We start from the raw sequence: 27078 nt of genomic DNA on the forward strand, positions 1-27078 counted from the left end.
CAGACCTTTAAAAACTGAAAAGGAAGATTCTTGCTGAATGTCTACTGGTACAGCATTCCAGACCTCTGGGACGATGACACTAAAGGCTGTACATTAATATAAACCAGAGCTTTCCAAATTTTGCATGTTGCTGGTACACTTCTTAAATTTGCGCCATTTCGCGACACAGTAATTGAGGTTTGCATCGTTTTGCGACACAGCAGTTCAGTTTTACTAGCAAACCAGAAGTTAAACTAACCCCTTTCCAGTCCCGGGAGAAGTGTGGGGAGCGTTTGTGCGACACACTGCAGCCAACACACTAACATGTCGTGTGACACGGTTTGGAAAGCTCTGCTATAGGAGTTTAATCTAGGAATGACAGATGATTCTTGTTGCTGGCATTAGCTGACGTGGCACCTTCCTTCCTCCTTTTTGTTAACATGCAGTAGAATAAAACGAATCATACCATCGTAGAATCACGATTGTATAAAGTGGCTTCACAGTGCTTTCAGTTTACAGTATGGTGCAAACAGGGTCTTACTTAGAGCGCAACTTGTGTAATTTTGTCATTTGCTCATTTATTAAATTTATATACCTCCCTTGCTCTGAAAAACACAGGGCAGTATACAGTAGAGTCCTGCTCGGGAGCATCTGTGGCATGAAAAGCTGCAAGAAATCTATTAAGTAGTGGGTTGACATCAATACATAACAATTTCAGAAGTTAAAGCACACCGATTGAAAACTGTAAGACGGCCACAAATTTTTGCAGGTGCAATGCCTTGGTCCTGCACCGCATGGGGTTAGACCCTTGGTCACCAACTCTACGGTCCTACGATTCTTTGCATGGCTGTCCCAGCACCACTATGGATGGCAATCATCACCGGTGCACGGACAGGATGTCCCTTGCGAAGGAGGGATGACGCTCAAAGAATGCCGTGGGGGGCGGGTGGGAGGGAAATGTCTGGCTTTGACCTCTGCCCTCCCCTCCAAACCACCCTGGTCACCTTCCCTGACCTTGGGTGGACGGCATGGGGGTTGTTTGAGGGAACGGGGGGCCTCGGAGGGCGGTCAGAGATGGGGAGCTGGAATTAGCTCTCTCCCTCCACCTCCACCCCCCCCCCGGGAACTTCACGCCTTCCCAAGGCCTTTCAGACCAGGGTGCCGATTCTCAGCTGCCATTGTTGACTGGCGCTGATTCTCAGCTGCTATTGTTGACCAGCCGGGGGAGGGATGGGGAATGGGGGACAGGTGCTCGGAGCCAGGATAAGCCCAGGGGTGGGATTAAGCGGCCGGAGGGGGGAGATGGCGGTTTTGACGGGGTTTGGGGATTAACACCTGTTTTGTTTGTGGCACTAGGATGCTTTCGGATCATTTCCTGGGCCCGGCTCTCTTTTGTCGCAGAGGAGGGCCCGGGAGCGGTCTGTGCTGGTGTGTAGTGGCTGATGGGGGGGAGCCCAAAAGGCCCAGAGAAGTGAGAGCTAAGATGCTTTTTAGGTGGGGTTGGATGGCAGCACCTGGACTGGAGTGCTGAGTGGGACGGTGCCTCACGGCCGAACAAAGGCAGGTGGACCGCGAGATTGCAGGGCTCAATTTCATTCTGACGCATCCGCAGCCCTTTGTATGTTCCGTGGAACTGTGGTGGTGCCTCTGCGACGGCAGAATCTGTTTTTGCCGTAAGGTTCTAGTCCTCATCGCTGGCACGGTTAAAGGAGGGGGCAAGGAAGGTCTTTTTGTGGTCGGTAGGTGGACCTTAACTATCCTGCAAAGCTCCCCACAGACTGTAGGAGCAGGATAATTTGTCATTGAATTTATTTACGATTTAACTGCAATCTATTCCGCTTCGTTCCTTCTGTACACAAGATTCATCTCTTCCTGGTAGATAACTTTATTTATCGTTATTTATTAAATTTGTATACCGCCCCTCATCTGAAGATCTCAGGGCGATTCAGAGCATTAAAAGGCAAAATTAATACGCATAACTTAGATTGGGCACCCCCAAACTTGGCCCTCCAGATGTTTTGGGACTACAGTTCCCATCACCCCTGACTACTGGTCCTGTTAGCTAGGGATGATGGGAGTTGTAGTCCCAAAACATCTGGAGGGCCGAGTTTGGGGATGCCTGATTTAGACTGAAAGAAGACATATGAGGCATATCCTGGGCTTAAAACACATATTCTGGCTTCTTCTCAGATTGTATAAATCTTTCTCCTTTTAAATTAGTAGAAGTTGTGACTCCTTGATGCAGAGTTTTTGTCCTATGACTGCCAGGCACTTTGTCAGATGGCCCTCGAGACTCGGATGCGAGGGAAGGGCAAACTGCACATGCTCAGAGGTTCTCTGATGAACTGCTCCCAGTCTGGTTGCACACTGCATTGGTAACCTACAGATCTAGTGAGTGTTTGCTTTTGCTTATTTATTTTGCAAGAATTATGGACGGTTTGACTATAACGAAACCTCAGAGTGCTTTACAGAAAGAATAAAGCAATGGGGGGGTGGAGTTTTAAGGCAACTATTTGAAACATTCAGAGAATTTAATTGAAATCAACGATGCACTAAAGATAATACTAAAACATGTGTCAACACTCTACATGTCTGGATAGATTTTTTTCTTTCTTTCCAAAGGTGCCTTTATTACCTGCATATTTTCCAACAGATTTTCAATTGTTAGCAAGGTGTCATATGCAAGTAAGCTTATTTTCTGTTTTCCATTTTTACTTATTCCTTTTATATTTCCATCTTCTCTAATTACATTGGTCAGAGAATCAATGCCCAATACAAATAAAATTGGTGAAAGGGGGCATCCTTGTCTTGTACCTCGGGCTAGTGTTCTTTTTTTCTGTTATACCATCATTCACTGCAATGGATGGGTAAAAGGTAAAGGACCCCTGGATGGTTAAGTCCAGTCAAAGGTGAATATGATATTGCGGCACTCATCTCATTTTCAGGCCGAGGGAGCCAGTGTTTGTCCATAGACAGCTTTCCGGGTCATGTGGCCAGCAGGACTAAACCACTTATGGTGCAACGGGATACCGTGATGGAAACCAGAGCGCCCAGAAACATCGTTTACCTTCCCGCTGCAGCGGTACCTCTTTATCTAGATGGCATACTTTTGAACTGCTAGGTTGGCAGGAGCTGGGACAGAGCAACAGGAGCTCACGCCATCATGGGGATTCGAACCGCCAGCCTTCTGACTGGCAAGCCCAAGAGGCTCAGTGGCTTAGACCACAGCACCACCCGCATCCCTAAATGGACTACAATGGATAGTCTTGTCTAAAACAACAGTGTTTTTAAGCAGAGCACAAAAAGAGCACAGTGAAAGCGAATATCTGTTGTCAACAGGCAGGGAGTTCCAATGAGTGGGATAATGCAGTTCATTCGCACTCTTGCATTCTTTTGTCCCTTGGGGCAAGGGCAGGAAAGGATCATGTGACCTGGAACGCCCCCCCTTCCCCCCCATGTTACCAATACAACATGAAGCCACATGGTTTTCATGAGAAGACAGCAAATGACTCAGACCAAAGTCACCTTCATTACTTTAAGAGAGAACAAGATGCTGTTGGTTCCCATTTTCTGCTCATTTTCTGTATCACCCAAGCGCCAACTATGCCGGCCTGTTGATTTTTTAAATATTACAAACTTTGGCCAGGCTTGGGGTTCTGCTGATCATGCAGAGAGACTTTGTATGTGTGTGTCTTTAGTAACTATCACCCCCCCACCAGAAAATTGGCAATTAGGAGTAATCCCAGAGTAGATTGCAGCAGAATTACAGGCACAATAAACAAAGCGACTAGCAAAACAATAAATAATGGCATACAGTAGGGTTACCGTATGTCTGGAATTTCCCAGACATAGCAGATATTCAGCCCTTGCAAATAAAGCTCAACAACTTTAAAACTTTTGTGTCTATATTTTCACTTTTTGAAATATGGCAACCCTACATAAGGAGACCCTACTGGAAGAGTTAATTATGGCCTATCTAGACATAGCGACTGGGACATTCGCAGGGAAACCAAAATGTTTGTTTACAAAGCTATTGTACTACCAACCTTCCTGTATGCTTGTGAAACATGGACCACTTATAAATGCCGTCTCCAACTCCTTGAAAGATTCCATCGATGGTGTCTCCGAAAAATTTTACACATCACTTGGGAAGACAGGCGAACTAATATCAGTGTACTGGAAGAAACAAAGTTCACCAGTGTTGAAGCAATGATTCTTACTGGACTGGTCATGTTGTGCGGATGCCTGATTATCGTCTTTCAAAGCAACTACTATATTCCGAACTTACAAAGGGGAAGCGTAATGCTGATGGTCAATAAAAGAGGTTTAAAGACTCTCAAGGCAAATCTAAAAAAATGTAGTATAAACACCGACAATTGGGAAACACTGGCTTGCGAGTGATCAACTCTCATCTGGAAACCTAGATCCCCACAGTGGAAGGACATGTGGATCCAGAATTGGCCTCCACAGTCACTTAACGGACTCACTGTTAAGACCGTGTTCAGGGAATACAATCTTACTCGGCTACAAGTGAAAGCCAGTGAAAGCTTTTTTTTTTAAAAAAAGCAAGTTTCCCCAATACAATGCATGCTTACATGTTGTTTTCAGCAATAGATGACAAAGTTTTGCTTTGTCTCCTTGTGTTGCAAGTTCCAGGAGGGGGGAGGAAATCTGCTTAAAAATTAAACAGGGAAACATTTGCATTTTTATGCACACTGTTTCACATTTCACACTCTTTTTTCGGGTAGATAACAACACCACAAAATCCCGAGGAGGGCACAATTCGAATGAGAGTTGTCGTTTTGTTTAATGAATTGCTCTGGGCAGTTTGAATTTCTCCCCAACCCCCTGATATCCCTATCGGAGACCTACAGGCCACTTCTGTGGTCTCTCTTGACAGGTGCGTGAGAGGAATGTGCAACAGCCACAACAACAAGGGAAGAGCCTGCCCTGGGGCCATCTAGCCCAGCCTCTTCTTCTCACAGTGGCTGACCACATGCCTATTAGAAACCCGCAATCAGGATTCGAACACAAGAGCCTTCTCCCCTCCTGTAGTTTCCAGCACAACGGGCATTCAGAAGCACTGCTGCCTCTGACCATAGTCATCAATAGCCCTCTTCTCCATGAATTTCTCCAATCCTATTTTAAAGCCAAAGGGACGCGGGTGGCGCTGTGGGTTAAACCACAGAGCCTAGGACTTGCTGATCAGAAGGTCGGTGGTTCGAATCCCCACGACGGGGTGAGCTCCCATTGTTCAGTCCCTGTTCCTGCCAACCTAGCAGTTCAAAAGCGCGTCAAAGTGCAAGTAGATAAATAGGCACCACTCCAGCGGGAAGGTAAACGGCGTTTCCGTGCGCTGCTCTGGTTCGCCAGAAGTGGCTTAGTCATGCTGGCCACATGACCCGGAAGCTGTACACCGGCTCCCTCGGCCAATAAAGCGAGATGAGTGCCGCAACCCCAGAGTTGGTCACGACTGGACCTGATGGTCAGGGGTCCCTTTACCTTTATTTTAAAGTCATCCAAGTTTGTGGCCATCTTTTCCTCCTGCAGGAGGGAGTTCCACAGTTACGCGCTGCGTAGTTTTCCTTCCACCTGTCCTGAATCTTCCAAAATTTAGCTTTGCTGGATGCCACCAAGTTCTAATATTGTGAGAGAGGAATTTCATTTCATTTCTTATTTTATTTTTATGCTGCTCATCTGACTGGGTTGCCCCAGCTACTCTGGGCAGCTTCGAACAAATCAAAACATCTAACATTAAACATCTAACACAGTAAAACATCTAACATTTTCCAACAGGAAAGCCCAAAATAACTTTTGTAAAAAAACACACAGACAAAAACAAACCCAGAAGCTTTTCTTTTGGAAATTATAGGGACAAAACTACCTAGATTCTATAGAAATTTATTCATGTACTGTATGCTACTACAGCAGCAAGAATGCTACTTGCCCCAAAATGGAAATAAGAGAAGTCCCAGCAAAGGAAGAATGGATACAAAAACTTATGGAATATGTGGAAATGGCGAAACTTACCGGAAGAATAAGAAATCAAGATAACAAACGTTTTTAGAAAAGAATGGAAATGGTTTATTGAATATTTACAGATAAGTTGTAAACAGATAAAAACATTGGCAGGGTTATTGTAATAACCTGCAGATTCATAAAAGTATACACTGAAAGTAGATAATTAAATGAGCAAATTAAATGAAGCTGGATATGCAGAAGATTTTTTTTAAAAAATAAGGAACCGCAGGAAGAGGGGGAAGGAAGTCAAACTGCGAAATGTTAAATCAATTGTAAAACTAATGAAATGTATAAACTTGAAAAAGTATAAATGAAAACATAAAAAGGAAAAGAAAGTCCCAAATGTCGTAACCTTCTCTCCCTTGCAGGGACGTCGCTCTAGCTAAGTCGTAGCTGTCTGCCGACGTCTGTCTCTTTAGGGTAGGATATTTGGGGGGGTTTGGGGGGTTGAAACTGAGAGATCCACACGCCAGTTGGGGGTTGGATGTGGGGAGCAAGGGGTCGGGGCTGGGATCCTCGCTGTCGGTATCAGGGAGTGCTGCATTCCCTTGTCTCTGGCAAATATCTCTCTTCACACCCAGCTGCTGTTGACAGCTTCCCAGCCTTGGCTCGCTTTCTGGAATCCTGGTCTTTTTATATCGAGACAAAAAGAAGAAGGGGATAGCTTATGGGGTGGGTGGCGGCAGTGGGGTGGGGTGGGGAGATGAGTTAATTATCTTGAGGCCTTTGTCTCTCCTCCTGCGCTAGGGAAAAAGCATCCGCAGGAGAGAGGCTGGAGAAATTGAATCTGGCCCGGTTCCCCGAACATAATGTCCACTTAGTTGGTATAAAGTGGTGATACCCAAACAAGAGTGCAACTGTTATCCAGGAAGAGGTGTGAGATTCCGGGGATTTGGAGAGGGGGGGCACACACGCACAAAGAGGGTGTCAGTGCAGAGATGCATCTGCGCAACCCAAGCCTAATGTCATCTGCAACAGAATTTGGGTTGAGTTGACCTCACTGCCGCCAAAACTGTGCCCCGTCCCCTGCTATGGGGAATTAGCTCTCACCGAGCCGTCTCTAAAAAGTAGAGACATCACCTTGCCAACAAAGGTCCGTATAGTAAAAGCTATGGTTTTCCCAGTAGTGATGTATGGAAGTGAGAGCTGGACCATAAAGAAGGCTGATTGCCGAAGAATGGATGCTTTTGAATTATGCTGTTGGAGGAGACTCTTGAGAGTCCCATGGACTGCAAGAAGATCAAACCTATCCATTCTGAAGGAAATCAGCCCTGAGTGCTCACTGGAAGGACAGATCCTGAAGCTGAGGCTTTGGCCACCTCATGAGAAGAGAAGACTCCCTGGAAAAGACCCTGATGTTGGGAAAGATAGAGGGCACAAGGAGAAGGGGATGACAGAGGACGAGATGGTTGGATAGTGTTCTTGAAGCTAAGAACATGCGTTTGACCAAACTGCGGGAGGCAGTGGAAGACAGAAGTGCCTGGCGTGCTCTGGTCCAGGGGTCACAAAGAGTCGGACATGACTAAACGACTAAACAACAACAACAAGAGCCGTCTCTGCTGGCCCCTTCTGTCCCGAGCCCCCAAACCCACAACTCGGGTCCCTCCTCTGTTCCTCCAATCTGGCCCTCAGCCTCCCAACCTCATGAACTCAGTTCCTTTCTTGGCTGAGACAACCTCTTATCTCTGAACCAGAAGGCTCAGTTGCCCTATACTTGCCTCTTCCTGCTCTAGCGGTGCCCCACAACCATCCTCAGGCCCTGACAAGTATCCCCCCCCCAAAAAAAATAACCCCACACAGCCTGCATTGAGATACATCAGGGCTCCTCAGGTTGGGCCTGGGCCCTCCAACATCTCATCTTTATCCCAGTTCTGCTGATCTCTTTTACCAGACCCTCCAAGTGTCCCTAATTTCCAGGGACAGCCCCAGATTTAAAGAAGCCGTCCCGGTTTCTCATTTGATCCCAGGATGTCCCGCTTTTCCTTTGGATGTCCCTATTTTCACTGGAGAAATGTTGGAGGGTATGGAGTTAGGCGACCCCACCCCCAGCCAAGGAGATAAGTAACTAGACAACTTTTATAAGACATCTGAAGGCAGCCCTGTATAGGGAAGGTTTTTTTTTTAATGTCTAATGTTTTATTCCGTTTTTATATATGTTGGAAGCCACCCGGAGTGGCTGGGGCAACTGAGTCAGATAGGTGGGGCACTGTTATTATTATTATTATTATTATTATTATTATTATTATTAAAAATAGGACGTCCCTATATTCATTGGAGAAATGTTGGAGGGTATGTCAACGTCTATGCTTTTGCCTCCATGGTCAGAGGCACCAGTGCTTCTGAATACCAGTTGCTGGAAACCGCAGAAAGTGAAAATTATATACCTTTAGGTGCCAGGCAAAAAACGTTCCTCTTTAACCATTCTTTTGGCTGATTGACATCCAACCAACGCCCTTTTAAAATGTGTTGGGTAGGTGTGGGATTGTTGGATTGTTCTTGTTCTTGTTCTTATTATGTGTTTTATGCTGTTGCGATTCTATCTTGTGAACCCCTGAGACCTGCGGGTATAGGGTGGTATACAAATTTAATTACAAATTTTAAAAATCCTCTTGTGCCCAGGTCCCGCTTGCAGGACGGGATCCTGGTCTCGATGGGTCATGGGTTTCTGATCCAGCCGGGCTCTTCTGGTTTTCCTCTCATCCCTGGCATCAGCTTGCCTGACGCCTTCTAAGCCAGGCCCCAAACCAGCAAGAGACGAGGGTCAGCAGGGGGCTGGGCGAGAGAGAGACAACTGTCTTTCGGAGGGAGGAGTGGAGAAGGGAGGGGGTTTGGGTTGCCCTTGTTTTAATTCTCAGATTTAGAGCACCTGCTAGACCCAAAGACTCTGAGAACATCATGGCACGGCTGGGCGAGGCAAACACAAATCGTTTCGAAACTTTGCAACTATAGGTATTGAATGCGCCAGACTTGCCAGCTAGAGAGCTCTGGCAGTTGCCCTGGGGCCCAGGACACCGCAAGATATAGCAAAGGGCACCTAAGAACACGTTCCTGATGAAGGAGTCACACATATATGGGAAGAAGAGAGAATAATATGTCTTAGGAAGGGGGAAACTAAGTGGGCACGAGCTCAGGTTATGAGTTTGTAAATGGGGGGGTGGTGTCGCTACACTTTTCACCTTGCTGCCCTTTCCAGCCGGTAAGCACTCTGTCTGCAGGTAAGCGACTTTCTGTTTGTAGACTTGGAAGGGAACCCGAGAGTCATCTAATCCAGGGGTCCCCAAACTAAGGCCCGTGGGCCAGATAAGGCCCGAGGGGCGGCCTGTGGCAACCCCCGCCACCCGCTGCCACTGCCTGCTCTCACCAGCACTGCGCTGCGCAGCTGCCCACTTCCAGGTTGGGGGAGCACCAGAAATAGCTTGTGCGCATGCACAAGCCTTTTTTGCGCATGTGCAAGCTTTATTTCCAGTGCCCATCCGGGTCGGAAGAGGCCCGTGCACATGCGCACAAGCTATTTCCGGTGCTCCTCCAACCCGGAAGTGTGCCGGAAATAGCGTGTGCGCACATGTATGGGCACACGTTCCCCCGCCTTCCGGCCCGCCGCGCGATTGGCGCTGGAGACACCGGCCCAAGGCGCAGTAAGTTTGCTGACCCCTGGTCTAATCCAACCCCCTGCGATTCAGGAATCTCAGCTAAAGCACCCATGGCATATGGCCCCCATCTTCTGCTTAGAAACCTCCAAGGAAGGTTAACCTCTGGGGGAAACTTTGGAAAAGTGACTTGAAGTTTACAGCATGTTGTTCTTTGAAGGAGAACTACCTGAAAATGATTCACAGATGGTATAGGCTTGCTAAATTGTATGAGAGAGAATCAGATAAGTGCTGGAGATGCAAACAGTGGGTGTGAACGTTATTTCCTATGCATTGGACTTGCAAAAGGGTAAAAGAGTATTGGGAAATGATCCATAACGAATTGAAAAAAATGTTTTAAAGTACTTTAAAAACAACAACCAGAGTTCTATTTGTTGGGGATAACGCAGACTGAAATCCGCATGTGTCAAAAAAGGTTGTTTATGTATGCCACTACTGTGGCCTGTGTTTTGTTAGCCCAAAATTGGAAAATGGGTGAGGTCCCAACTGAAGAAGAGTGGCAACTTAAGTTGACAGAATGTGCACAACTCGCAGACTTAACATATAGAATGAGAGAACAAGAAGAACATACGTTAAAGAAGATTGGAAAACGTTTATTTTATATATGGGAAATAACTGTGTACAGCTGAAAACACCGGCAGCATTAAGATAAATTCAACAGTTTTGATGCATGCAATAATGGAATACTGAATGGTATGGTTTTTGTAAAACACGCCGGGATTTATGATATGTAAAATGAACCATGGAAAGAGAAGGGAAGTCACTGATAACTTAAGGAGGTAAAACGAGTATCTTAAGTTGTAAAACAGAAAACTTAATAAAAATTATATACAAAATAAAAAACCTATAAGGAAGGGAAGTCCAACACTTCCCAAGGGTTGAACAGCTCTTGCCTCCCGAAAGTTCTTCTTGATGTTTAGTCAGAATCTCCTTTTGAAGAAGAATCTTGCCATTTGAAGCCGTTGGTTCGAGTCCTGCCCTCTGGAGCGGGAGGAAAAAAACTCGCTCCATCTTTGTTGCAAAAGTGCAGAGCATGTTGTAAGTTGTTTTTATATGCAATGACGGCAGCAAGAATATTATTATTGCACAAAAATGGAAGCAAGAAGAATTACCGACGTAAGAAGAATGGCAGATGAAATTAACGGACTATGCAGAATTAGATAAATTAACAGGAAGGATTCGAAACCTGCGGGACCAGAGATTCTTAGAAGACCGGAGTAAATATTTGAACTATTTGAAAAGCAATTGTAATTAACAGATTACGCTAGTAGGACTGCAAGAAGTTCTGTAAGGAGGACTACTCGAAATATTGCAAAAAAGACTATGAAGAGAGTTATTAGTTAATGATAATTAAAAGAAATAGAGAAATTAAGAAATGCAGAACAAGTGATAAAGAACAGAAAATCTTCAGAGGTTGTTGACGGAAGTCTAAAACCTTGTATAAGATATGTTAAATGATTGTTGGAAATGACATGTTAAAAAAAACCTATAAAAAGCAAAAGTACAGAGCATGGGTTATTATTTATGTGCAAAGTAAGTACTGTATTTTGTAGAGAAATAAATAAACTGACAAAACCATGGGGCGAACCAGTTCAGAGCTGGTGCAGATTAATAGGCAGAGGACTGACAAGTACATTGCTCCCCACTTTTCTTCCAGCTCACAGCTGTCTCCTGCCCCTCCCACCCCACGACCTAAGACCCTCCCCTCGCCAGCCAGGGTAGCATCCACTCCTCCTGTCAGATTAATCCCAAGCAAGAGGAGGCAACGGGATATTGAGTTCTGGAGCCCTCAGACCACCAGGTACTTTTGCATACTAGAAATGTATCAAGCTGCACATTTGGGCTGGGCTGGGCTGGGGAGGCGCAGAGATTTCCTTTTTCTGTAAATGTATTTTTATTTCCTTCTGTAATGGTATACAAAACCGTAGATGGAAATCGAAAGATGAGAGGCAAAACTATAAAGCAGGGGTAGAATGAGTTGTGCCTGGGTTAAGTTTGGGAAAAGTGCAAGTAAAGAATATCGGCCTGATTTGATTGTCAAGCGTCGTTCCAATTTTTCTGGGCTTGTGATGAGGTTTGTCTTGAAAATGATGGTTCCTCTGCATGTGCAATAAAAGGAATGCCAAATGATATAAAAAGTGTCCTGTCGAAATCTCAAATTATGAGTAGTTTTCTCCATTATTGCTATATTCCAGAGCAAGTGGTAAGATTGTGGGTTGTTTTCCATTGAGTTGCAATGACTATTTGAGCTGCCGAGACCATATACAAGACCAATTCTTTCGACAATATATCTGTATTGAACTTATTCAGTAGCATTCATCTTGGACCATGGTGTAGAGATTTTCTATTGGGGAAAAGAGGCATTTGGGTGCAAAGAGGGAATATTTTGGCTTCCCTTTGTTTTCCATTCCCCACAAGATACTCAGTTTGCCCGGGAGAAAGACACAGAAAGAAGAGCTGGTGTATGAAGCTTGCAAGAAGAGGCAAGCTTTGGAGCTACACAGAGCAGTTTATCACACGGGCCAGGAAGATAGCTCCATTCCCGGTTGTCTATAGGCACTTTAAGAGAGCAACATCGCCGGTTAAGGAGATGGTGCTGGGAGATTCAGATTCATTATCCTGTTGGTGCTGATCAATGTTTTAATGCACTTTTAAGTGGACATTAAACGTGTCTTGTGATTAGGCTGTTATCTTTCTGCCTGAAGTTAATGATGTCTGCATTTATAACCAAGGTGTCTTCCTGGGGAGCTGTTTGGAGGCAGTTTTGAACAGGGAGTTCCCCGACAGCTCCCTCCCACTGGGTACGATACGATGATACGATAACCTTTATTGTCATTGTCCCATACAGAACAACGAAATTGAAAAATCTACATCAGACATTCAAAAACCAACAAGCCTGCTATCCCAGCTGTCCCAACCTGGTTAGCCCCCTAAAAACTCTGATACCCCATTTTTAAATACAATATACTCCCATACAGACTCCTTAAAGGTAAAGGTAAAGGGACCCCTGACCCTTGGGTCCAGTCGTGGCCGACTCTGGGGTTGCGGCGCTCATCTCGCTTTATTGGCCGAGGGAGCCGGCATACAGCTTCCAGGTCATGTGGCCAGCATGACCAAGCCGCTTCTGGTGAACCAGAGCAGTGCACGGAAACGCCGTTTACCTTCCTGCCACAGTGGTACCTATTTATCTACTTGTACTGGCGTGCTTTCAAACTGCTAGGTTGGCAGGAGCAGGGACCGAGCAACGGGAGCTCACCCCGTCGCAGGGATTTAAACCGCCGACCTTCTGATCGGCAAGTCCTAGGCTCCTTAAAGGTAAAGGGACCCCTGACCATTCGGTCCAGTCGTGGCCAACTCTGGGGTTGTGGTGCTCATCTCGCTTTATTAGCCGAGGGAGCCAGCGTACAGCTTCCAGGTCATGTGGCCAGCATGACTAATCTTCTGGCGAACCAGAGCAGCGCACGGAAACGCAGTTTACCTTCCCGCTGGAGTGGTGCCTATTTGTCTACTTGCACTTTGATGTGCTTTCAAACTGCTAGGTTGGCAGGAGCAGGGACAGAGCAACGGAAGCTCACCCCGTCGCGGGGATTTGAACCACCGACCTTCTGATCGGCAAGTCCTAGGCTCTGTGCTTTAACCCACAGTGCCACTCGCACCCCCCTAGGCTCCTTACAATGTGTTTAAAACCAAAATCGCATTTGGGTAGAAACTGTTTCTCAGACGGCTAGCCCTAGTCTTTATATCCCTGTGCCTTCCTCCAGAAGGCAGAAGCTGAAAGAGATCATTTCCGGGGTGCGCACTATCCTGCGCTATCTCTGCAGCTTTCTTATGAAACCTGGAAACGTAGATTTGATCCAAGGTGGGAAGAGTGCACCCAGTTATTCTCTCCGCAGTCTTTACAACCCTGGACAGCATTGTTTTTTTCCCTGACCGTGCAGCTCCCAAACCACACACACAGACCATAAGTCCCGTAACAACAATCATAGAGTTGGAAGGGACCCCGTGAGTCATCTAGTCCAACCCCCTGCAACCTGAGAGGATGGAGGAAGCAGGAGAAGGCCTGTCCCTCATTGTTGACTCTCAACAGGTGGAGGTATATATGGCAGCATCGGTGAGGGAAAACTAGGCCACACAGCCGTTTGGCAAGACCAAGGAACCGCCCGTGTCCCCACAGCACCCTGAAGGCGTATGACAGACACTGCTTGGATGGCTGAGGTGAGTCCAGGAGTTAATCCCAATTTCCAGGAACCGGAATGTTATCCGGCATCCACCGTAAGCCAGTCTGTGGTCCCTTCTCTTAGCAGTGGAACTGGCCGATGGGCCCCATGTCCATTGATAACAAATAATATGCAAGAAGATCAGGTTCAGACCAAATGTCCCTCTAGCCTAGCATCCTGCTCCCCAAAGAGGTCAATAATAATAATAAATAATAAATAATTTTATTTATACCCCGCCCTCCCCAGCCTAGACCAGGCTCAGGGCGGTTAACACCTGATATAAAAACAAATTGATTGAAATACAACTTAAAAACAAGATTAAAATACAACATTAAAACATTAAAATACAGCCTCGTTTCAATGGAAACTCAAATCAAAAACTTTTGGGGGGATGAAAACGTCAAGTCTTCACCAAGGCTAAGGTCAGCCAGGTCCCCCCCCCCATAAAGAAGTTCATCAATAGGAAACTGCCTTATGCAGAGTCCATCTAGCTCAGCACTGCTTACACTGGCTGGCAGCCGCTTGCCAGGGTTTCAGGCCGGGAAATCACCCAGACCTACCAGGAGGTGCCATCGGGGGCTTTCGCTGCGCAAGGCAGATATCCCACCACTGAGCTTACAGGCCTAAGCCAGCTGTGAATATGTTGGAGGCCTCTTTTGTGTTTATTATTGACGATATCAAGCTCAGGGTTGCCCTTCCTCTTGACATGGAGCTGGGAAATGAAATACCTTATTTTTTTGCTCTATACGACTCACTTTTCCCCTCCTAAAAAGTAAGGGGAAATGTGTGCGCGTCTTATGGAGCGAATGCAAGCTGCGAAGCTATCCCAGAAGCCAGAACAGCAAGAGGGATTGCTGCTTTCACTGCACAGTGATCCCTCTTGCTGTTCTGGCTTCTGAGATTCAGAATATTTTTTTTCTTGTTTTCCTCCTCCAAAAACTAGGTGCGTCTTGTGGTCTGGTGCGTCTTATAGGGCGAAAAATACGGTACTTCTCCTTGTCTCAGAGTCCCGGGCAGCCTGAAATATTGCAGGCTCCAAATGACACGAATGGAATCGTTGAGTCTGAAGGGATCCTGAGGGTCATCCAGTCTGACCCCCTGCATTGCAGGAATCTCAGCTAACAGAAGTGGGCACTTGTGCGTGAGAGGGGGTTGTTTTGGGGTAGGGGGCAAGGCTGAGATTTAAAGGCACATGGCATCCTTCTCACACTGCCCTTCCCCGAGCCGCTTTGCAAGGCTGGCATCTGATCAGATCCCCCCTGGAAAATGCACCCCGCCTTCATTGTAGCTTGGCTCGCTCACTCGAGCTGCGCGGAGCACTTTCCTCGCCATTTTCTTTCTCGGAGTGAAGAGCCCAAAGGCACCCCTTCTCCCTTGCAGAAACAGAGCTGCTCCAGGATGCGAGGAACTGCCTGGGCATTTTCCCAGAGAGGAATGTTTCAGTGCAATTTTCGTAGCTGTTTCAGGCAGGAAGTCAGATCGACTTGCCCAGGAATGGTCTCGTCGTGGGTATTTTTGTTGTTGTTGTTGTTAAAAACAATATCTATCAATAGCCCCCTTCTAATCCTCCGAAGTCTATTTTAATAGTGCTGACCTATTTTAATCAGTTTAATCAAGGGATCCGGCGTAAGACAGCCTAATCTATACATCTGCGTGCTTTCATCTCTTCTAATCTCCCTGAATATTGGGCTTAATGCCTCTGATCCCTTTTAGGCACCTACCAGCCTGGCCTAATCTCATTTGCACATATGCATATTTTAATCTGCCTTTTGTTCAGCAGCTGACACCCCCTCGCCTTTCCTTTTGCATCCCCAACAAATTTTTCGATGGGAATTTTCTGCTGGGTGTGAAACAGGATGGCGAGTCTCATTTACATTGGGGGGAAACCTCCAGTTCTCTCTCCCGAGACTCCCCAGATCAGGACTTTCCCAGACAATCGGTGAGGCTAGCTTATTCCATTATTCAGTTTATTCCTTCAATCTGATTGATTGATTGATTGATTGTCATTTGGATCGATTAAAGGGGGGGGGATGCCCTGGATTAACCAAGCAGCTGTTTTTTATTTCTATTTTCATGGTTTCAATTCTCAGCACAAACAAAAATATATAGATACAAACATCGCAAACCTTACAGGAACAGTACAGATAGCTATGATACTTGACAAACTTAGCATCTGATTTTTTAAAAAAGAAAAGTGTGAATTGTTTTGAATGCAAATGTTTGAAAGAGCTGTGAATAGCAGTGCCTGTCTTAAAATAATGTGTCTTCTAAGTGGGTGCCTGGTTTTTGTTCATATCAGGGTCCTGCTAGATCAAAGGTCGCGTTTTTCTTTTCACTGGGGCAGATCGGATGCCTCCAGGATGCACACAAGCGGAGTCCTCCCCTGCTGTCGCACCCCTGAAACTGAAATTCAGAGGTAAAAAGGGACCCCTGACCATTAGGTCCAGTCGTGGCCGACTCTGGGGTTGCGGCGCTCATCTCGCTTTATTGGCCGAGGGAGCTGGTGTACAGCTTCCGGGTCCTGTGGCCAGCATGACTAAGCCGCTTCTGGCAAACAAGAGCAGCGCACAGAAACGCCGTTTACCTTCCCGCCGGAGTGGTACCTATTTATCTACTTGCACTTTGACGTGCTTTTGAACTGCTAGGTTGGCAGGAGCAGGGACTGAGCAACGGGAGCTCACCCCGTTGCGGGAATTCGAACCGCCAACCTTCTGATCAGCAAGCCCTAGGCTCTGTGGTTCACCCGCGTCCCTATAAATTCAGAGGTACACTGCGTCTAAACATGGAAGTTCATCTAGCTAGCTATCATGGATAACAGCCATCAGCATACCTGTAGTCCATGAATTTGCCTAATCACCTTCAAAAGACACCCATGCTAGCACCCACCACCAGCTTCATGTGGCAGGCAGTTCCGCAAGTTAATTCTGTGGTGTGTGTGTGTGTGTGTGTGAAGCAACCACTTTATCACCACTGCCACCAAACTTTACAGCAAGTTCAGCTATGGTGAGAGAAGCGGGGGGGGGGGACGGGGGACGGACTTCTGTGTTCATTCTGCTGTGAATACGTGCAGCTTTCACTGACTAAGCTGATTACAAGTGGTACAATCAACCCACTAAGGGCGGGGAACCTTTGGCCTTTCAGTTATTCCCAAACTACAACTCCCATGAACCCTGGCCATTGGCCATGCTTGCTGGGGCTGATGGGAGTTGTAGTTTGCCAGTGTATGAAAGGTCAACATCCATTATGACTGTGGCGAGAGAGAACTGTAGTCCACCCCTCACAGAGCTCCAGTTCCCAGCATCCTCAACAAACTATAGCTCCCAGGATTCTTGGGTGGGGGGAAGCTGTGTGCTTTAAATGTATGGCATGGATGTATCCGAAACTGGTGTATATTGGAGAACAGAAGTGCACATAAATGTCCCTCTCCACCCAGACTGTGTTGGAAGGTGGTGTTCTTCTTCACTGAGTTTTTTAAGCAGAAGGCGCGCCTTGCAGAGGATTTCCTGTGTTGGCCAACAAGGCTAGGCTAAATGGCCTTTGAGACCCTTCCACCTCTGTGATTTGGCGAAAGGCTGTATCTGCTGTCACAAGGCTGGCACCGATCTATTATATATCTGTGTTTTGGATACAGCATGGGACTTATAGGCTTTCTGCACAAAGGGCTGCGACCTGGGGGCAAAGCACCGCAGGAATCACAGGCGCAGGTTTATAGCTGGGGTGGGGCGCTTGTGGGTCTCTGGGTGTCGCTTGGCTGCAGAACTCATTCACCCACTGCTCCCGCCTGAAGCTCTGAGAACCGAGGCTCAGAGAGGAACGTCGGGCTGCTTGAAAGCGCTTTTGCAAAGGGCTCTCGCAAAGCCCCACAGCTGCTGTTTTCGGAGGCTCAATCAGGAATGCCAAACTGCTTGGAAGTGCTTTTGCCAAAGGGCTTCCTGGCAGCCCTGCCAGGCTCCTGCGTGAGCCTCCCTAGCTCAAAGAGGAATGCTGGGCTGAGCAGGATTTAACCCCCGTTAATCAGCTGACAAGTAGGGATTAAATCTGTCATGCTTGGGATGCTGAGGACCAATGCACCAGGTATCTCCCTAAGAGCAGGAGGGGGGCTTTTGCAGAGTTTAGTTTCGCTTTCGACTGTCCCAGGGGGGCTCACCTGGCGTCTTCATTACATATCTTTAGGCGCCAGGCGTAAACGTTTCTCTCTAACCAGACCTTTGGCTGATTAACATTCTATGGCCGTTTAATTGTGCTTGCAGGTTGTTTCTGTTTTATTATGTACTTTGCATTCTCATTTTCTATTATTGTGACACGAACCACTCTGTGACCCTAAGATGAAGAGCAGTACACAATTTTTAAAATAATAATAATAATGTCTGCTGCCTCGCCTGAGCCAGCCTGTTTCCTGCTAGATTTCACCCTGTCCTCAGCTGACATCAGCTGGTGGGTGGGTGTAATTTGGGGGGAAATGCCTTGTGGGCCAAACGGGGTGCCCTGGAGGGCCAAGACTGGCCTCCGGAACCCTGCTCTAGACCAGAGGTTGGCAACCTAAGGCCCATGGGCCGGAAGCAGCCCACGAGCCGCCCCAAACTGAGCCGCCCGCTTGGCGAGTCCCCACGCACTGCGCTAAACCGGCACAGCACAACGTGGGGACTCTCTTCTGTGGCTCCGGAAATCGCTTCTGTGCATGCCACGACACCGAAAATCGCTTCTGTGCAGAAGTGATTTTCAGTGTCTGGGCATGCGCAAACGTGATTTCTGGAGTCACGCTGTGCCAGTCCGGCCCATGGAAGATCTCCGCGGGAGTGATCCGGCCCATGCCCGGTAAGCCTAGCCAACGCCTGCTCTAGACATTCAAATAGTGCACCTGAAATTATCAGTTATCTGCTTTCTTACCCACCTTTTGCTTTAAGGTCCCAGAGTTACAGTCCAGAGCTTAAAACAATTGCAAAGAAAATCTAAATCTTAGATATCAAAGTCCAGGGAGGGTCAAGATGTGTGCTTTCAGCATGTGAGGGAGACTATATAATGATGCAAAACACACCACTCGCAGGAGGGAATTCCACAATTTAGGGGCTGCCACAATTAGACTGTTAGATCTTTTTTAATTTCTGCATTATTCTTTTTTACTTGCTTGTACAGTGGTACCTCGGGTTAAGTACTTAATTTGTTCTGGGGGTCCGTTCTTAACGTGAAACTGTTCTTAACCTGAAGTACCACTTTAGCTAATGGGGCCTCCTGCTGCTGCCGTGCCGCCGGAGCACGATTTCTGTTCTCATCCTGAAGCAAAGTTCTTAACCTGAGGTACTATTTCTGGGTTAGTGGAGTCTGTAACCTGAAGCGTCTGTTACCTGAAGCGTATGTAACCCGAGGTACCACTGTAAATCAATTCAGGACTTTTTAGTGACACCCAACACACAAATTTAATCAATCGAAAGCTAAGCCTCGGAGTCAGGGTTATAACCAATATTAGCGCCCCACTGAGTAAATCCACTAAAAAGAATGAACGTGACTAAGGTCCGTTGATTCCAATGGGTCTAACTCTGAGTAGAATTCAGGCCACATTCGTGCTATACATTTAAAGTGCTATGATACCACTTTAAACTTTCATGCCCCCCCCCAATAATTGTGGGAACTGTAGTTTGTTAAGGGTGCTGAGAGCTGCTTGGAGACCCCTCATTCACCTCACAGAGCTACAGTTCCCAGAGTCCCCTAGGAAGAAGGGTTGACCGTTAAACCACTTTGCTAATTGTAGCTCGGGGAAGAGAGGGGCCCCCAACAGCTCTCAGCTCCTTTAACAAACTACAGCTCCCGGAATTCTGTATGGTGTGATTGTGACCCTGTTGTTGTTGTGTAGTCGTCTCTGACTCTTTGTGACCCCCTGGACCAGAGCACGCCAGGCACTCCTGTCTTCCACTGCCTCCCGCAGTTTGGTCAGACTCATGCTGGTAGCTTCGAGAACACTGTCCCACCATCTCGTCCTCTGTCGTCCCCTTCTCCTTGTGCCCTCCATCTTTCCCAGCATCAGTGTCTTCTCCAGGGAGTCTTCTCTTCTCATGAGGTGGCCAAAGTATTGGAGCCTCAGCTTCAGGATCTGTCCTTCCAGTGAGCACTCAGGGCTGATTTCCTTCAGAATGGATAGGTCTGATCTTCTTGCAGTCCATGGGACTCTCAAGAGTCTCCTCCAGCACCATAATTCAAAAGCATCGTTTTAGCAAATCTCTCTTCCTTACAAGGAAAGAGATTAGGCCCAATTAGCCAATAACAGGTGAAAGCCACAAGGTGGCAGCCGTTGTTCAGGAAGGGGCTTGAGATACTGCCAGAAAACTGGGCAAAACACCAACTCTGGATACTTTGGACAAAAGGGAACTTTGCCTTTTGCTGTGAATTTGGTGCTTCTACATCAGTGGAGAGGCAGGCTCACCCAGGGAGAAGGGGTTGGTCGAGGGTGCTTTCCTGAGAGGACCAGGGCTGCAACACAGAGGGCGTCTCCAGGCTGCATTTTGCATGGAGAGATTCAGACACATATCCGGAAACTCGGGTTTGCACAATTAAGATGGATTTAAGGGCTCTGTCCCCTAGTGCCACAAATCCTCTTAAAAAGAGAGAGGGCTTCTTGCAGCGATGGGAACATACGTTGGAAAGTGTGGGGCAAACGAATGACGGATGGGAATACATATAAATACCCCGCAAACAGATCAGAAGCAGCACTCAGTGAAAACCGGGAATAGCCTGACAGCTGTGTAAGCTTTGTGCAAGAAAAGAACAGGAGGAATGGGGTATAAACAGGTCGTCTGGAGGAGCCCAGAGATTGTCTCTTTTCCTCAGAGCACAGATCTTCACCCCCTTGTACTCTGGGGAAACCCAGCCAGATGAGTGGGGTACAAATTTATTATTATTATTATTATTATTATTATTATTATTATTATTATTATTATTATAGCAGCAGTGCACCTTTCGTGGCACTAAATGCTGAGTAAAATCATCATTATTCCTTATAATTCTGATGTTCAGGCTACGGGTGCCATTGTTTTTGAAGCCCAAACAAACACACACACACACACACACACACACAAACCAGGCAGTATCATCATGTTTAGGGGGAACCGCAAATTTGCAGAAGGACAACAGAAAATCTTTGGGGGGGGTACTTCTAAAAAGGAAGTAATCCCTAAAAAGAAAAACTCAGGGAGGACTGGGCAGGCTTTGTGGCCACTAATAACCGAATATCTGCTGGAAATGAGGCAAAAAGAAAACCAGGGGAAGAGGGAATGGAATGGTGTTTCCGGGGCGGGGAGCTCAGCTTGTGGGGGACATTGCTGGAGCACTTCATACTGCAACATTTCATTGCAGCTCCCAGTTCGGTTTCATTTAAGTGATCTTGTAACACCAGACCGAAAGGCTCCTCTAGCTGTAGCACAGTGATTTAGCAAAACGCCTTCTCTCTTGGCTTGCCTCTAGCAACCGGCATTCATTCGCACGTACTCTGCGAGTCTTTATATCATATACCACTCTGGCAAACAGCCCCTGACATGTACAGAGACATACGGAACACAATAGCTGTTTGATAGCCTTTATTCTACATTTCAGGGGCTGTGCTGATATACAGAGCGGGGCGGAAGCGTCCTCCACTGCCTTTCAGGTGTGGAGCTGGGGGTACACGTGTGATTCGAGGATGGGGGGCATCTGATCTTCAAAAGGAGTTACTCCTCGTTCAGACCTTTCTGCAAGGGGACAGGGAGAGAGGAAGGAGGAGTCAGCGGAGAAATGCAGATATCGGGGGGGGGGAGAAACCGAAATTATAGGAGTTGGAGAGGAGCGATAACGCACCAGAGGTTTCTCACCTTTGCCCCGATATCACGGCTCTTGGCCCTCAGCTTGTTGACTTGGGACTCGGCGATGTCCGCCCGCTCCTCGGCCTCATCCAGCTCGTGCTGAACCTTCCGGAACTTGGCCAGGTTGCTGTTGGCCTGCTCCTCCTGCATTGGGGTTGGGGGGGAGAGAAAGCGATGGGGTGAAATCACAATGGGGTGGTGTATTAAAGCTAGTTCGTCCTACCAGGGGGCAGCGAACGAAGTCGAATGTTGGGAGATCCGAGACAAAACGAAAGAAACTTCTTCGTACGGTGCAGACTGCGGAACTCCCTGCCACAAGGGGTTAGCGGCGGCCACCAACTTGGATGGCTTTAGAAGAGAACTGGAAAATTCACGGAGGGTAAGGCTATCTGCATCTACCAGAGACGAAAGGCTTAGGTTCTACCTTCGCTGTCAAAGGCAGTATTGCTAGCTGCTGGGATCGCCAGTGGGGAGAAACTCTGTCCCTGCAGGTTGCTGGATGAAGAGGAAAAGGGATGGAAGGGGAGGCTCCGCCCCATTTTTCTCCAGCTCCGCCCACTGTTGCCGTAGCCCCGCCCCTAGAATGGGGGCCCCTAGAATGGGATTTCCTCCTCTGGAAAGATTGTTAAAAACCACCTCTGTCCTGACTAACTAACAGAAACAAAACAAAAACCTCTTTCCTTTTTTTCTTCTTCTTCCCCCCAGCAGGCATTAAAGCAGGTGACGGTTGATTTTAACAGTCTGGCTGTTTTTAATCTTGTCATTTTACATCCTGCTGACATGTGGTTTTATTTGATTTTACGCCGCTTACAAGTTCTGATTCTAATGGAATTGGATATTGGATTTTCATTTGCTTCTGTTGTCATTTTTTTCCATTCGGCTGCCCTGTCGGCGGGGACGGGGTGGGGAGAGGCGTAAACAAGAAATAAGATAATACTTCTGAGTGCGTGTAGCACGAGGGGGGAATCTGGGGAAGAGCGAAGTGCTCTCTGCCGTCGCCCACAGTGACCGCAAAATGCTCACCCGCAGGTCCATTTACTGAGGCACGTAAATGGGGATAATGACGGGGAATGGAGAAGCGAGGAGTGGATGCAGAGCTTAGTGGTTAGAGCACCTGGCTTGTGCTCCTCAGCATCTCTGGGTGGGCTGGCAGAGACGCTTGTCTGAAACCCTTGAGAGCTGCTGCCAGAAATTGCAGCCATTACTGATCTCAATACCAGTATAAGACAGTTTTCTGTGTTCCTAGGTGGGCCACGTAGGAGGCAGGTCATGGTGAGTTCTCCCAGGTGTCAAGGAGGCAGAGGGAGCCTAGGCGAGTGTTCCTCAGCCTTGGGTCCCCCAGATGTTGCTTTGACTACATCTCCCATCATCCCTGACCTAAACTGGCTAGGGCTGGTGGGAGTTGTAGTCCAACACCGCCTGGGGACGATGACCCGGGGCTGAAGGACGCTAGCCCCGAAGGTTGCGTGCTTACCGCTTCTTCAGCCTGCCTCTTGTAAGCCTTGACTTTCAACTGGAGTTTATCCACCAGATCTTGGAGACGGACAAGGTTTTTCCGGTCCTCCTCTGTCTACAACACAAAATGAAAGAAAGGAGAGACAGGCAGGTTATTTGGCTGAAGAAGGAAACTGACACACTGTGCTGGGTTGACAGCTTTGCCACCTCCCATGTAGTATTTGCAGGACTGCAAATGGTCCAGGGAGGCTGGATTAGAAGGAACAAACTTTAAACAGCAGCCCTAGACGGCTACCAAACTATTCAAAAAGCGGAACAAGTCAGGCCTTCTTAGCTTCCTTTCCCTGCTGGGTTCACCCAGAATTGATTCCTCCCCCATACAACCATTCCTAAATGACTTTCGTTCCTGCTCACACTGCATCCTAGTGCTGGCCCTACCATTAGGCAGCAATCAGCATTTGCCTCAGGTGGCAGATACGATACGATAATCTTTATTGTGATTGTCCCATACAGAACAACAAAATTGAAAAAATCTACACCAGACATTCAAAAACCAACAAGCCTGCTATCCCAGCTATCCCAGCCTGGTTAGCCCCCTAAAAACTCTGATACCCCTTAATTAAATACAATATACAGTGGTACCTCGGGTTACATATGCTTCAGGTTACATACGCTTCAGGTTACAGACTCCGCTAAGCCAGAAATAATACCTCGGGTTAAGAACTTTGCTTCAGGGTGAGAACAGAAATTGTGCTCCGGCGGCGCGGCGGCAGCAGGAGGCCCCATTAACTAAAGTGGTGCTTCAGGTTAAGAACAGTTTCAGGTTAAGAACGGACCTCCGGAACGAATTAAGTACTTAACCCGAGGTACCACTGTACCTCTGAATTCTCAACTAGTTTCAACTCTCCCTGTTATTCGAAAATCACAGAGCAATGCAGCTCTTCATTAGATTTTGTATGCCACCAGTTCGATTAGGTGATCTTAAGCTTGGCGAGATCGCCATCTTGATTCTAGATCTTTCCAGATCCCTGAGCCAAGCCACTAGCAATCGGGGGCAGGGGCTGAGCTGGGTTCGAGATGGCGCTGACAATGTGTTCTGGAGGCTACTTGCTCGGAATGCGGTTAGATTGAACCATGTTCGATCTTGGCTCAGCTAGATGCTGTTCTGCATAGAAAGGAGGTCTCTGAGCCCCCGCACCTGGTAGGTGAGCTCCTTGATGCGCCTCTCGCACTTGCGCATGCCCTTGACGTTCTCGGCGTTGCGCTTCTGCTCCATCTCCAGCTCGTTCTCCAGCTCCCGCACTCGGGCCTCCAGCTTCTGCAGCTGCTTCTTGCCGCCCTTCAGGGCCAGCTGCTCAGCCTCGTCCAGCCGCAGCTGCAGGTCCTTGATGGTCTGCTCCATGTTCTTCTTCATCCTCTCCAGGTGGGCACTGGTGTCCTGCTCCTTCTTCAGCTCCTCCGCCATCATGGCCGCCTGGAGGAAGCAGAGAATTACCTCAGCCTGGCAAACCCAACGCCGGCCTTAAAAATCCTGAGGGGAAGAGGTGAAGGGGGCAGAAGCCCATACTCCTCTTTATATATTTTTTTAAAGAATATTTATTAGATTTTCCAATTTTTTAAACAAACAAACAAAAACAGAACAAATAAAAACATTAAAAAAACATAAAGTTCATAAATCATACTTTTAAATAACAAATTACTCAGACCTCCTCATACTTCTCCTCCTTGTATCCCAATTAAGGTTATTTGTTCAGCAAATCCTTCATTTAAAGCATTACAGCTTATAACATTACCTTATTTTTCAAACCCTTTTCCCCCCCATCTATGTTCCTTTATATCATTACAGCTAGAAACCCCTCAATTTCAATCCAACACCATTTAACTTTCCTTAGTTTTACAGTATTTCTGTAAATAGTCCTTAAATTTTTTCCAGTCTTCTTCAGCCGACTCTTCTCCCTGGTCACGGATTCTGCTCGTCAATTCTGCCAATCCCATACAGTCAAACCCATACTCCTCTTTAGATCCCTGAACCACTTACAGTGGTACCTCGGTTTTCGAACGTCTCCGTTGACGAACATTTTGGTTTACGAAAGCCGTAAACCCAGAAGTAAATACTTCAGTTTTCAAACACGCCTCAGAAGCATAGCTGTCAATCCGAATAGGATTCCTCGCAATAAAAGGGAAAAGTTGACAGCTATGCTCGGAAGTCGAACATGCCATGCGGCTTCCACGGAATGTAAGATCCTGAGGCCTAGCTGTCGGCTATTGAGTTTTCTGTTTTCAAACGTTTCAGAACTCGAACGGTCTTCCAGAACGGATTGCGTTCGAAAACTGAGGTACCACTGTATTCTCGTCAATGTGACTAACAGGCCTCTCCTCCTCTCAATAAATCAAAGGAAAAAGCGAATTCTGGGATATGCTCACATTATCTTCACTAAACATGGTGGGGGAAGAATACATTGTTCTGGGCAGAGGGGCAACATTTTTTTCTGTCAGGGCTGCATTCCTTCAGGAGTAAACCCTCAGGGTCTACATGCTGGCAGTGGGCAGAGCTGCTGGTCGGTGGAGCCAGCAATGAAAATAGTTTTGTTTTTGGTTTATTAATCCAGAAAAGAAAAGAAAAAAACCTGCTCTGCTTCAATTTTCACCATGGCTACCTCAGATTAGAATTCCTGGTCCTGCGAAAATTCAACTCAGAACAAAGCGCCACTGAGTTAAATGTTGCTACTCTCAGGTAAGTAACTATACAACAGAACTACAGCAAATGAACAAAATTCCTTTCTGACTTTAGTGTGCTTCAGCGGACGCGCATACAGATGACTGAAATCTATGCGTTTGTTCTCAGAATGATGGGCCAAAATAAACCTTTGCCATATAAAACGGGGAATAGTTTTTTTAAAAAAGATCCCATCAAGTTATTTTAATCAAATAAAACACTGCGCCTTCCAGCTGTTTTGAAACTACACAGAAAGGGGGGAAGCACAGTAGAAAGAACCTAGGAAAAGCAAGGAGGACGTTAACAGGAAGGAAGGGAAGATGGATCAACTTTCGGGAGGTGTTGGGGGCCGAACATGATGAGGTCAGGGCCGCAGGTCACCCACCCGTGTTGTAGTGTGCAGCTGAGGCAGCTCCTCCTAAATGACCTTAGTAGCAAATGCTTCTCATCTGTCTAAACCCTGCCGGTCAGTGTAGACAACACTAAGCTCAATGGACCAATGGTTTGAGGCAGGTTTCCATGTTCATAAGGAACCTTTCAGGTTGGAGCCACTGCTTCCGTGGAGAAGAAGAAGAGCACATCTCTCATTCCACTCACGTCCGTGATGGCCTTCTTGGCCTTCTCCTCAGCGTTCCTGCACTCCTGAATTGCCTCCTCCACCTCTGTCTGCAGCTGGGACAGGTCGGACTCCATCTTCTTTTTCTGGTTGATGAGGCTGGTGTTCTGTGAAACAAATACGCCATGGGTTTTTTTAATTAGGGCTGCTGGAGAAATAGGAGGACCTGCCAAAATATGACCTCAGAAAATGGCTTCATAGCCTGAGGCAAAGGCAGCCACTCTTTCTAGACCTCGTAGCCCCCACTCCCCAATTTCTGAACCATCCTAAGAAATCCTACAGCACGCTGGTCCCATGGTTTCTGGAATCTGCTATGGGCGGAAAGTCCATTCCCCCACACCAGAGGCAGGAGTGGCCGACCAGCATTGGGGGAAAAAGGACCTTCCTAGGTGTTGCTTCCTTTCTGAGGTCCTGCACATGCCCCTTAACCACAACCCAGATGTTTCTCTGGCAGCCTGTGGCACTGCTACCATCTCCCCAGCTAAGAAATCATCTCCCGACTCCGGTCCGTGCTTGGCACCCCAAGCTTCTGCTACTGGTCATACCATAAATCCATTGCCCCACACCACTCCTGAGGCAGTGGTAAAAACATTAGGATTAT

At 47.2% G+C, this 27078-nt stretch overlaps 1 protein-coding gene and 1 long non-coding RNA gene across 5 annotated transcripts in view; one reads left to right on the forward strand and one right to left on the reverse strand.

The window, feature by feature from the left end:
* Nucleotides 1–702: 702 nt before the first annotated feature.
* On the forward strand, nucleotides 703–26466 carry LOC128400619 (uncharacterized). Of its 3 annotated transcripts, XR_008327351.1 has the most exons (7): nucleotides 703–723; nucleotides 1658–1718; nucleotides 2248–2370; nucleotides 11305–11448; nucleotides 13735–13862; nucleotides 21917–22069; nucleotides 25755–26466. It is a non-coding gene; the product is annotated as an uncharacterized LOC128400619 (long non-coding RNA). The 3 variants fall into 3 exon arrangements; XR_008327349.1 differs by lacking the exon at nucleotides 703–723 and having other exon boundaries at nucleotides 1448–1718; XR_008327350.1 differs by lacking the exons at nucleotides 703–723; nucleotides 11305–11448 and having other exon boundaries at nucleotides 1448–1718.
* The window catches only part of LOC128400605 (myosin-7), a 38469-nt gene continuing 32805 nt past the window's right edge, over nucleotides 21415–27078 (reverse strand). Inside the window, exons 36-40 of one of the 2 annotated variants that reach the window (XM_053362911.1) lie at nucleotides 26459–26584; nucleotides 24344–24619; nucleotides 23165–23260; nucleotides 21700–21834; nucleotides 21415–21579 (exon numbers count right to left, since the gene is read on the reverse strand). In XM_053362911.1, coding sequence (XP_053218886.1) covers nucleotides 21559–21579; nucleotides 21700–21834; nucleotides 23165–23260; nucleotides 24344–24619; nucleotides 26459–26584 — 654 coding nt within the window. In that variant the 3' untranslated portion in view covers nucleotides 21415–21558. Of the gene's footprint in view, nucleotides 21580–21685; nucleotides 21835–23164; nucleotides 23261–24343; nucleotides 24620–26458; nucleotides 26585–27078 lie in introns of both variants that reach the window. The other variant, XM_053362912.1, reaches the window with a different exon arrangement.

This window comes from Podarcis raffonei, chromosome 13, assembly GCF_027172205.1.
Source record: "Podarcis raffonei isolate rPodRaf1 chromosome 13, rPodRaf1.pri, whole genome shotgun sequence".
NCBI classification, from domain to species: Eukaryota; Metazoa; Chordata; class Lepidosauria; order Squamata; family Lacertidae; genus Podarcis; species Podarcis raffonei.